This window comes from Candoia aspera, chromosome 14, assembly GCF_035149785.1.
Source record: "Candoia aspera isolate rCanAsp1 chromosome 14, rCanAsp1.hap2, whole genome shotgun sequence".
In the NCBI taxonomy this organism is placed as follows: Eukaryota; Metazoa; Chordata; class Lepidosauria; order Squamata; family Boidae; genus Candoia; species Candoia aspera.
This window is the reverse complement of record NC_086166.1, coordinates 10,912,804-10,925,122: the sequence shown is the minus strand read 5'-3', so window position 1 is coordinate 10,925,122 and position 12,319 is coordinate 10,912,804. Positions and strand designations below refer to the sequence as shown.

Genomic DNA, 12,319 nt, shown 5'->3' with positions numbered 1-12,319 from the left:
GGTGGTTCCTGACACAACGTTTTCCGCAATTGTGCTTTGAGTGGGCTCTGGTGGAGGGCAGCAGAGAGAGAGAGAGAGAGAAAGCCTTGGCAACCACATGTGACTTTGATTGCCCATTCCCTGGGCTAGGAGATGTTGGTTTCTCTTGCTAGGTATTTCGACTCAGTGGACATCTGCAAGCTTCATTCAGACTGGCATGAAGTACGTGTGCAGGCTGTTTTTCCCAACAGGGCCAGTGGGCCCATAACAGTCACATCACTGACGGTGCTGGAGCGAGCAACTTTGGAGTTTGCCCTTTTCCAGGAGGGCAGCAGGTGAGGTTGCAGATCAAGCCAACTGGGTGGAGAATCAAGGCTCTAGCACAGGGTTTCTCAACCTTGGCCGCTTTAAGATGTGCGGACTGCAACTCCCAGAATTCCCCAGGTTGAGAAACCCTGCCCTAGCACATCTGGCTAATCAAACTGCACTTCTTGTTGGTTCCACATTCAGCCATGGTGGTTTGTGGATCCTGGTTTTGTCTTGTTTCATCCCAGGAGGAGGCTGCTTACCTTGGTTGTCCTCCGTGGAGCTGGGCTTCTGCTCTTCATCCCATTACCCTAACCTCAGTTCTCTGCACTCCAGCCTGCTCTACTGTGATTAGGAGCAGGATCTAGGATGCATCTGTAGAAATGGTGGTGTGAGGGTATAATAAACAGCTGATTTGTTTTCACTTCCAACCTGTCTAAGAGGATGCCTTCTTGAGTTAGTGACCTTGAAATCTATTGGACTGCAATTTCCACAAAGCCCCAGCCAGCTGGGAAGCATGGGAGTTGCAGTCTAGCACATTTGGAGAGCACCCAGTTGGGGAAGGGTGGCCTATGCTAGCAATGCCCTCTGCCTAGCAAACTCGAGTTCCTCTTGCCCTACTCCACCCCAATCATGCAGATCACCATTGCAGGTGAATTTGATAGTAGCTTTGGATTCTATTTCATAAAGACATAGAAAGTTGCCTTGAACCCAAGGTCAGGCAATGTTACGGAATCTGTCTCTGAAGTCGGGGGGTGATGTGGATTTCAGCGCTGCCTCTGGTTCTCAGGAAGGAGGGAGCACATTCCAAGGAGATAAGTGGAGGCACAGTCCGGGAGGTAATGGTGGGAAAACGAAGAGGCTCAGGGTGGCCCTGCCCTAGAGTCTCCCAGGCTATTTCCCCTTAGGTCAGTTAGGGTAGCTTTAGTCTGACAAGATTCTGTCTGTACAGTGAGAGCAAATAAAGAACTGGAGTTTTGAATGCACTGACTCATCATCGTTCTTGGGCTGGGCCTGACAGGCACACAGTCCATCACACCTCATGTGGTCAGCTCTGACCAGCAGCATCTGTCCCAGGTTTCAGGCTGGATGGTTCCCAGTTCTACCGGCAGGACCCTCTAGATGCAGAGGAAGTGCCCTGCCGCTGAGCTGCACCCCCTTCCCTCTTATCCTTTGTCAGGCGCTCAGAAACAGTGGACAGCCACCTCCTCGACCTTTGCATCATGGTGTTCCGGGCCACCTTCATCAACGGCAGCAAACTAAGCCTGGGGCGCCTGATGGCCCACAGCAAGCGAGCAGTCAAGAAATTTGTCAACTGTGACATCATGCTGGAGCCGGGCGAGTATGCCGTGGTGTGCTGCGCCTTCAACCACTGGACTACCCCGGTGCCAGGCACTTCAGGCCCAGGTGACAGCAGTGTGGTCAGCAGAGGGTTGCTTGCTTGTCAGGTGGGACTCGGGGGGTGGGACAGAAAGAGGGCAGAGCTTGAAGGAAAGGCCCTCTAATCTTTTCGAGGACTCTTAATCCAGAAGTTGTGGGAAGGGTTGGTTGTTGAACTGCAACTGGGGAGTCCAAGGTTCAGTTATTCAGTCAGCCACAGGCACTCCTGGGGTCTCCCTCTGTGGGGTTCATTATTGGGGTAGGAAGCCTTTTGCACCCAGCAGCAAAGCAGGACAGAAATCTGAGAAACATATGTTAATGTTTCGTAATTCTAAAACGTCCTTAATTCTCCCTTGACGTTTGCTCTCTTGAGTGAAGAGGAATTTCCATCAAAGCGTTGATGAAATAATTCAGTGGTTTGTATTTTCCGGAAAAACCTAAAGTTCCTGATTGCTTGATTCTTTACTTCAGAGAGGGGGGTCCTTTGGGTCCTACTCCCTTTCATGGCTCTCAGTAGACACTGGAGTGGAGGCCTAACCCTGGAGAAAGCTGCAGGGATGCCATGCAAGGAGCATCAGATGGCAGGAGGGTGTAAAGCTTGGGGGGTTTCCTATGGGACACCCCCCCACCCCACCCCATTTCTGCAGTTGAATCCAGCCTTACCTCTCTCTCTTTCCCTCCCTCTCAGGATCCAGCCCTACTTCTGGCAGTGAATGCGCAGCCACTGAGGCCTCCAGCTACATCTTGGCCATCTACAGTTCCCGCCTCGTGATGGTAGAACAGATTGAGGCCCAGTCGACCACGTTGGCCGACGCCATCATCCTCCTCACGGAGAACAAGGGCGAACGGCACGAGGTAGGTGTTGGCAGCCGTTACCCTGTTGAAAAGATAGGACTTGACATTTGGATTTGGGCTTGGGCTTGGCAGTTCTTATTATTGCCCTTTTAAAAAAAAATAGGGAGAAAAGAAATAAAAAAGTTTCCTAGTCCTCAGTTCTCTTGAGTTCCTGATCACTGAATTCCCTGCTAACCAATCCCTCCCACTAAACCATAGCTTAGCACGAGGGGTGAACCTTCAATCTGTTGATAGATGACCCTGATATATATTTCCTATGATATTATTCAGAGAGATGATATATGATATATCTATATATATGAATATGTTCAGAGACACAGGTAAGCTGATTATTTCCCTTACTGGAGCAGGGGCGTGAAGGGATGACCTGTTACTACCTGACACACGGCTGGGCCGGTCTCATCGTTGTGGTGGAGAATCGGCACCCCAAGTCCTATCTCCACGTCCAGTGTGACTGCACAGACAGCTTCAATGTTGTGTCGACACGGGGCAGCTTGAAAACGCAGGACAGCGTGCCACCGTTGCACAGGTAAGAGTGCTGAAATGCAAAACAGTGGTGCAGTGAGATGGCTGGTTGGACGTGCAAGTGAATGCCAACTCAGCAGAACCAAGGTCTCTGGTCAGCCTTTGACATTTTGTTTTTCCCTGTGTATGTGTCTGTGCCCTCAAGTCAGTTTTTGACTCCTGGCGACTGGACTAGTTTGTGCAGTGTTCTTGGCAAGGTCTTTTGGAAAGTGGTTGGCCCTTGCCGTCTTCTTCTTCCTGGGGCTGAGAGAGAATAACTGCCCTCAAGCCCTCCAGCTGGCTTTGTGCCTAAGGCAGGACTAGAACTCAGTTTCCCAGTTTTCGGCCTGGTGCCCTAACCTCTACACCAGTGTTTCTCAACCTTGGCAATTTGAAGATGCGTGGACTTCATGCTGGCTGGGGAATTCTGGGAGTTGTCCTGTTCAGACTATGAGACGGCCGGCAGAATTACAAAAGGAAGTTCTTTATTAACAAACAACTATTTACAACAGAAAAGACCCCTTTTTAGATAGACGGTATAATTCAATCAAGCCCACCCAGGCCGTGGAGGGAAACAAGGCAAGGCTGCAAGATCAGGAGCAGAAGGAGTTCGTGGCAACACAGCAAGGCAGAACTCGGCTAACTCTCTAAGCGAAGCTGCAAGACCAGTGTGGCTAGAGCGCGTGGCAAGGAGGAAGCTTGAGGTTTGACTGCAGGACGCAGCACGGAGGCAAGGCTAGGCCTGGCGACAGAGGCTAGGCAAGACTCTGCTGGAGTGACAAGACAAGGCTCAGATCTGGAGACAAGGCTGGACTCGGCTGGATCGGCAAGATGAGGCTTGGAACTGGAGGCAAGGCTGGAACCGGCTGGACTGGGGTGCGAAGGTCCACGTCGGTTGAAGGAGCTGGCACTGATTCCGTGTCCGTTACAGGCAAGGCTCCGTTTCCTGGTGAGGATTCTCCTGTCGAAGCTGTGAGCTCAGAGGATCGGTTGTCTCCGGCAGTTTGCGCCTGGCGCTGGTGCCTTTTTATGCGATCCTTTTCGCGCCATTTCTCCTCTGTAGCCAGTCGGGCTGCCTTTTGCTTCGGGCGCTTCTCCGCTCTCCTCTCTCTAGCCCTGATTGGAGGATTCAAACCTCCCTCCGGGTTCTGCCCAGTCAGTGTCTCCGAATTCTCCCGCTGTGCTGAGTCACTCCTGGTTTCTATTTCCCCAGTTCCTTCCCAATAAGTTTTGTTTCTCCCTTCTGGCTCAAGATAAGTTTCGTTTTCAGAGTCAGGGTCAGACTCAAACCTCACAGGAGTTGAAGTCCATGCATCTTCAAGTTGCCATGGTTGGTAAACACTGCTCTACACCAAACTGGCCCTCAACAACAACAACAACAATATCCTTGCGGTTTTCTTGGCAAGATTTTGGAAGTGGTTGGCCCTTGCTGTCTTCCCAGGGCCATAAGAGAGGCACTGGCTTAAAGCCACCCAGCTGGCTTTTGTGCCTAAGGGAAGCCTAGAACTCAGGGTCCCCAGCTTTTAGCCTGGTGCCTGAACCACTGCACCAAACTGGCTCTGTTTGTTGGTTTACAGTGAGCTGAAAACCCTGCGAATGCCAAAAATCTCATCTGGGATTTTAGATGAGAACACCATTCTTTTGCATTATTTGGCATTCCTGCAAGATATTGGCTGAAGCCCTTTTGCAAGCTTTTTAGTGACTGCAGGGGCTGGATTACTAACTTCTTCTGCAGACTCAGGAAACCTTCTCTCCCCACTCCCCCTTTTGTTCCCCTCCTTCAGGCAGGTCCTGGTGATTTTGTCCCAGCTGGAAGGCAATGCCGGATTCTCCATCACACACCGCCTGGCCCACCGCAAAGCGACGCAGGCGTTCCTGAACGACTGGATGTCGACAAAGGGGACTCACAACCCCCTGCTCACCCCCGAGGTGGTGGGACTTCACGGGCCCCGGCCACTATGACAAACGGCCCCACCTGCCCCACCCCTCTTCTTCTGCTTTTGCCTTTTTTCTGGCCCCACCCGTCTCGTGCACTGCCCCAGCCGCCCGTACGGAGCCCGTCAGGATTAAGGAGGACTGACGAACTGAGCTTTTCAACCAAGCGCCTCTCCTCCTGTTCCCTGGGGTTAGTCCAGGAGCTGCTCAGGTCCCCCCCACCGAAAGTCCATCTCCCCTTTTCCCCTTCCCCACAGATGATGCACTTTATCCAAAGCTGCTGTCAGGATAGAAGAACAAGGAAATTTTAGAGCCTGGGGAAGGATCCACTCCCCGGTTCCGGCATATTAACGGCCTGAGCGCTGCCAGCTGCTTGGCCCAGGGACACGGCCCTTCCCACAGCCACCAGAAATCCTGCGGCTGCAACAATATACCTCTGGCAAATGTGTCTGTCTGTGTCTCTGCCTTCCCTCGCAGCTAATTGCGTCGGCAGCAGCTGCTGCAGTGGCTTGTGGACGGGGGTTAGACGGGACCCCCGACTCCGCTGGTGGTGAAGGACTGGGTCGCGATATGGATTTCTCCTCCCTTCTAGCGCTGGTCATCCAGGCATTGAAGACTTGGGGGAGATGGAGTGCATAAATCCTTCTGGACAGAAGTGGCCCGCAGATAGTTGGTCGCCTAGGGTGAGCAGCATTTCACGCTGGCAAAGTAGCAGGCTGCACACGACGCACCAACTATCGCCCACTGCAGCAGGTGGGAGCAGCAGCTGTTGCGGGGGGGAAGGCGGCGCGGGCCAGTGGGGTGTCATTTCTTCAGCCTTCTCCTGGAAGGACTTGCTGCTGCAACCGAACAGCCATGCTGAAGAGGCCGAGCTGGTGGCCTTTGCTTCCGTTCCTGCCCCGGGTCCCTGAGTGTGACCAGGGGTGGGGGAGGAACAAAGGCACACGTGTCCATTTGGGTGGCCGGCCAGCTAATGCTTCATCCACCCGGGAAGAGCAGAAGGCTGTCATTTGTCCTTGTGTTGTGTCCTTGTCAGTGTCCTTTAGAGGGGTTAAGCCCGTGTGCGTCTGCCGGAGACAGACGGCTGGGGGCTGCAATGAAGGAAGTGGGTGCGTTAGGAAGAGCGGAGAAATCCATTTCCCCTTGCAAGCCCTCTGGCTGCCTATCAAGAAAGGAAGGGGAGCCCCCCCAGGCTCGGTTTCTGGCCCTTTCCCCCCACCCCGAGAAAGAGTAGCCAGAAATCAGCAGTGGAAGGAGAGGAAAACCATGCAGTGACTGACTTTCCCTCTGTGCCTTCTGGGCTCCCAGGATTAGCTCTAACTGGAAAGGGACGGGCAGGCCTGCCTGAAAACGTTGGGTGAATTTAGCACTTTTACTTTCCGCCATTCTGCTTTGCAGTTGGACGCTCAGCCTCCCGCCAAGGCCTTAAGAAGCCCCTTGGAGAGATTCTCCCAGCCTCTCCCCAGGACACCCGGCTGAGCCCTGCAGGGGAGAGCCTGGGTTTCAAAAGGATCTGCCAGAATGTCGGGAGATGTCCAGGAGGAGGTTCAAGGAGTGGGGCTGAGCATCACTGAGGTCTGTGGAGTTCAGACTCGGGAACAGGGTATCCAGGACAGGGTTTCTAGTCCACATGATGGGTTCAAACCCAGGGAAGCAGGGATAGCGTCTTCCTGCCAACACTCTTGATCTTGAGATAGAGGATTGGAGGAAGTGTATACTCAAAAATGTTGGGGACTCAGCAGTAGATGTTCCCCTTTCTGTTGTTCTGAAAAGGCCTAGGGAACCTGGATTTCATGGTCCCCTGTCTAGCTCGCTATTTCCCCGCCCCCCGGCCCCTGCCATTTCTTTCTGCCCCTGTGCCAATGAAGGCATCTGGAGAAGGGTTTATCTCAAATCATCTGCAGGTAGGAGATGAGCCCCTTTCCTCCAACCTCTGTCTAGGCAGAAGATGCTGGAGGGTAGCACAGATGGGGCTGGGAGAAGGGGAGGAGCTGGGCCCTGTCGCAATTGGCCAGTTTGCTAGAACTTCTTCTCCGGAGATTGGTTGGCATGTAGAATGACCAAAGGGAAGAGAAATCTTCAACATTTGGCCAGAGTTGGCTTAGCAAGTCATGTGGTGATTTGCAAGAGACACATGCAGTGGCTGAATCTTCTCCCAAGTGTTTATCTACCACATGGTGGAGCAACAGCGCAACAGTAATTGCCATCCCTGGCTCAAAACAGCAGACCAAGCAAGCTTTGTCTCTGCGGGCTGGTCACAAATGGGACAGAGCCATAGAGCATTAATAGTGCCAGTCAGATAAGGAAGAAACAGGTGAGAGTATCTAGGTATCCCTAAGAAGGTGCTGTGTCTGCTCCTCTCTAGAAGCAGCAGCTGTGAATTTGGAGCTCAATATGTTCTCCTGCATTATCGAATTTCGTTCTTTGGTGTTGAGTTGATAGATCCCAGTTGATCTGGGAATCCTGTATTCTCTGGAATAAAAGGGATTCCCTGGCCCTCCCCCAAAGCAAGGTAGTAAATTGATGGAGAGAGCAAATTTTGGCCGCACAGATGACAAAGACATGGGGGACCTGCCAGAGCAAAGTGGCAGCTCTGTGTTCAGAAAGGTCAACATTTCAGGTGTGCGACCTCCTTCTCGCAGTGGCTTTGGGAAAATATAGTTTAATGGCGTTTGGTGGTGGCAGGTGAATGTTGGCTATGGAGATACATTGGGAAAGGGTGAAGTGGGGTGATGCTGTGAGGGTCCTTTCTAGGAAATCCAACGAATTGGTTTTGCTCACCTGACCAGCCAAAGGGTCACTGTCAGTATCCTGATCCTTCCGATTTTGACACTCCTTCAGACATTGACAAAGAGTTGGTTGAACTGAAATTTCTAGGCTGCAGGAATGACTTGACCTGGGATTAATACTCTTCTCTCTCCATGGAGAGCTAAAGGCAGCCTCCATGGGTTTTAATAGCCATTCTTCAAGAAAACTTTGAGCAGGGTGGGTGGGTAGGAATGTTTAACCATTTTCAATATATATATTGAGTATATATGTGTGTGTGTGTATATATATACACACACACCTTTGCCAAACTTAACATTTCCCAGATTTTTAGGGGGACGTTACAGCAATTAATGCTGGTGTAAAACCAGATTTGTTTGCAGATACGCCATAACTCTCAGGAGGGAGGAGGAGGAGGGCTTTGTTGTGCAGGAAATATCAACGCAGCATGGACACCTCCAGGAGGACAGGGTATGGCTGAACCGAGGGCTAACATGGCATTGCCAGGACTTGGGGAATGAAGCAGCAGTGCCCGTCTTTTATCATACTTCCTTGTAACATTTATTCTCCACCCATTCAGGTAGCAACGGAAAGGAAGTTACTTTCCTCTCCCTATTTGTTTCTTCCACTCCTTTGCCCTTTTTGTGTTGGCTCTGAGTCAACTTCCATCTTGCCTGCCTCCGTTGTCCCAGAAGAGCCAAACTTCCTTCTTTCTTCCTCAATATTTGTTTTCTGTCCAAAAATTATGTCTGCCATTTTTCCTTCTTTTAATCTTTTGTGTGTGTGTGTGTGTGTGTCTTTGTTCACTCTCACTGAGCTGTGAATAATTTTTAATCATGTAAATATTGTCCACCTCTTAAGAAAACATAGGATATTTTATCAATTGTAAATCAAATCTGTACTCAGTCCCTGTATAATATGAATTATTCCAGGAGTGGTTTTCAAGCTCAGGTTCCAAAGGACCAAATAATTAAAAAGTTGGTTTTTTAATTGTTTGCCGTGCTTGACACATTATTGGGGTACGCAGATGCTGAAAGCGTGAAGGTGTTGAGTGTACATAATTTTACTCTACCGTTGTGGTCGGTAGATGTGTTAATTACAACTTCCATCACCTTTAACCAGCACAGCCAAGAATGTTTAGATGGACACCTTTCGAAAGCTAGAGAGCTGGATTTGCACAGTGTGCTAAACTTGGCTAAAACGTAGTTGGGTTTCTGGTTAAGAATATTTAAGAACTCAGCCAGTCTTATGTTGTGTGAGGCTATAACGTAGCTCAGGGTTCCTCAACCTTGGCAACTCTAAGCTGTGCGGGCTTCAACTCCCAGAATTTCCCAGCCAGCATTGTTGAGGCCCGCACAGCTTAGAGTTGCCAAGGTTGAGGAACCCTGATGTAGCTTACTGAACACTCGTTATGAAATGTGTGGCCTGCTGTACTCCAGAGTGAATATGACTGGCAGGCCATACATACAACTCAGAACCTTAGATCCCTTTCTGCACATAAGGCAAAACACTGATGGGAGTACAGGAAATACTGGCTGGATTATCCAAGTTGCTAAGCCGTGAATGACTGCTGTACATATTTCATAACGTGAGTTGGATAAGCTACATCAGGGTTCCTCAACCTTGGCAACTCTAAGCTGTGCGGCCTTCAACTCCCAGAAGAGGGAGTGAGAGGGAGACAGGAGAAGTCCCTATACTAGAGTTTTAGAAGCATCTCTCTACTTTCTGGGTATGATACTTGGGTTGGTTACAATCGTACCCTTTCACGGAGATAACGGATAAAAATGAGAGACAATTGGGGGGAAAAAAATCCAATACATTAAACACGTAAAACATGTATTAAGGTATATGTTTTGCCAACTAGAGTTGGCTCAGTTGAGGTGCCAGGCCATAAGTAGGCGACTGAACACTTATCAACAGCAGAGGGCAGAAGATTCTAAAGATCAGCTGCACTGGCTGCTCCTTCCATGGCCACAATCACCCCTAAGATCAGAAAGAGGGCATGGGTGATTGGAGGATGGAGCCATTGGGGAACTATAAATCCTTAGAGCTCTTCCTCTCTGATACTCGAATTGCAACCAGTGGAGTTCATCTACGGAATCCCATCTCATAGCTCTCTGCGACTCCACGAAATGCCCTGTAAATATGATCAGAGGTCCAACACCATTAATTGCTGCTCTGGTCCATAGCCACACACACACACACATCCCAACCTTCCCCCATCTGGTGCCTACTCTTGTCAGGCCCGTCAGACTTCACCCCTGCCCCAGGTAACACACCCAAAGGTCAACAGGAAAGAGCTCTGGCTCATTTAAAATGGAAGCATCCTCACCACTCACGAAGGCCATCTGGGGTAGAGTCATTTGCAGGTGCTGCTAGTAGATCAGAGAGCAAACTGAGAGGGGACCTTCTCTGCAGCTGCTTCTGAGGTTCAAAACAGACATCCCCTGAAATAAGAAGATCCAGCATCTCGGCCACTAAGGCTGTGCTAAGGAAGCATTTATATGACCAGGTTTCCAGATGATGATTGAACTATTTGAGTGGATTTGCTTCCAGTAGTGCATCTTTTTGTAAGCCCTTTAAAGCATCTGAATCATTTTGGGAATATGTATTCTTGGGTTTGCTCAGTAAATCAGAACTTCAGCAAGACTATCTTCCGCATCCTGATTTTCCGTTGCCTCGGAGGCCTCCTACGGTTTCAGTACCAAAATCAGTGACAATTTGCCAACTTTCCATTAATGATTATGTGCCACGAAGGCTGTGGTTGGCTCTTAGCGGCCACATAAATAGATTTCCTCCATGCCAATAGAGGAGTGGTCTAACCTGGTCTTTCCAGTCTTCCAACGCTGCACCCATCACCTCTGTAACTGAGTCCATCCACCTTGCTGCTGGCCATCCTCTTTCCTGCTACCTTTCCCAGCGTTACAGCCTTTTCCAGACAGGTAGATCTCCACAGGACATGCCCAAAATAGGAAAGTTTGAGCCTAGTCATTTGTGCCAGAATTGAGAACTCTGGGCTGATTGGTTCGATGACCTGTTGGTTGGTTTTCTTGGCTGGCCAAGGGGTTCTCAGGAGTCCTCTCCAACGCCACAGTTCAAAGTGTCAATGCTCTTCCTTTGTTACAGTTTTATGCTGATTCGGTCAAAACCGATAGAGACAATAGTACCAGCAAAAATAAATATCCATGCATACAAGTCCAACGTCAATAATTACGACAATAATTAATGCCAAGACACATCCCAGGTAGATACACCATTGACTCTTCGTGTGATTTATCATTATAAATAACTCTGTAAGTCTTAATACACTGGGTTAGCCAAAAAAAAAAAAGCCCTCTCCTGAACCTGAAAAAAGCGGGCTGAATATTTCATCCATGGACATCACTGTGCTCTCTCAGTGGGCCTTGGAGGTTGAAGAAAGCACTGTCCCCAGGAGAAAAATAATGCCCACCACTGGCACAGAGGAAGACATGATGGGCTGCATATAAATGTGGGGAAGAAATAAGTTGCTTTCAGCTCCAGTACACCGAGCAAGTCTCCTGCAATGTGAGCTTTTCCACGCAAGAGGTGGACACCTCAGTTTGCTTGTAGAAGAGAGCCACTGCAGAGCCTTAACAGAAAGCTGGGTGGAATCGGTCTCCAATATGCTGGGTCGCCAGGCTCCTTGAGTCCCAGGCACAGCCCATGAAGAAGGCTTCAGGTGTCCTTGCTTTGGAGGCCACAATCGGTCAAGGAGTTGAGGCTGCAGTTTGCTAGGTGCTGCAACCTCTCTGTCAACCATTGTTCAAAGCCTAACAGCACCTTGAAGGCCATCTAGTTTTCTGCATGGGAGAAAGCAGTGGTGGGCCAACTCCTTCCATGTTCTGTCTTCTTTGTCTTTGCTAAGTTTCCCAGAGGTCCTGTCTCCTCTTAAAGCTGGAAAGGGAAACAAATTGTTATGGATCCTGACCCACTTTGGCTAGAGGGAGGTTTTACTGATGGTGGTTTTACTCAACCAAGCAGAGCTTAAAATAATGTGGATCAGCGTTTCTCAACCTTGGCAACTTTAAAATGTGTGGACTTCCAACTCCCAAAATTTCCCAGCCAGCATCTTAAATTTGCCAAAGTTGAGTAACACTGATGTAGATCTCCAGCTCCAAACAGCAGATGAAAGTGGTAAAAAAGTCTTGGATGATTGTATGACTCCAGATTGCCCCTGGAAAAAAAGCATGGCTTTGGGGTCCTTGATGGTTTAAACTTCCTGTACCTAAAATACATTGTTGTTGGGGGAAAATTCTAGTGCAGAATTAGCACTGGCACTTCCAACACTACAATTGGCACCCCTGCACACAATGAAGGGGGGAAAAAATGTTAAATTGGTGTCAGGGAAAGGACTTCACTTGACTTTTTTTCTTCCTGGTTGTCATCCCATTTGATGAAAGAGAAATTGCTACCAGACTTCCTTCTAAAGAGGAGACTTGGTGAGATTCTCCTGAGTGAAGGGTGGTATCCTTGCCTGTCTTTAGTGACGAACTGCCCAGGGGATGGGTGTGGACATGTCACCTTTGACAATCATCTCTCCTTCATATGCAGCCTCCCTGGCATCCATACTTCC

At 49.6% G+C, this 12,319-nt stretch overlaps 1 protein-coding gene across 4 annotated transcripts in view; it reads left to right on the top strand.

The window, feature by feature from the left end:
• The window catches only part of CAPN15 (calpain 15), a 79,542-nt gene extending 74,135 nt beyond the window's left edge, over positions 1–5,407 (top strand). For all 4 annotated transcript variants that reach the window (XM_063315258.1, XM_063315261.1, XM_063315260.1 and 1 more), the window contains 5 exons: positions 153–314; positions 1,466–1,692; positions 2,354–2,520; positions 2,871–3,049; positions 4,809–5,407. In XM_063315258.1, coding sequence (XP_063171328.1) covers positions 153–314; positions 1,466–1,692; positions 2,354–2,520; positions 2,871–3,049; positions 4,809–4,986 — 913 coding nt within the window. In that variant the 3' untranslated portion in view covers positions 4,987–5,407. The remainder of the gene's footprint in view (positions 1–152; positions 315–1,465; positions 1,693–2,353; positions 2,521–2,870; positions 3,050–4,808) is intronic.
• The last annotated feature ends 6,912 nt before the right edge of the window (positions 5,408–12,319 follow it).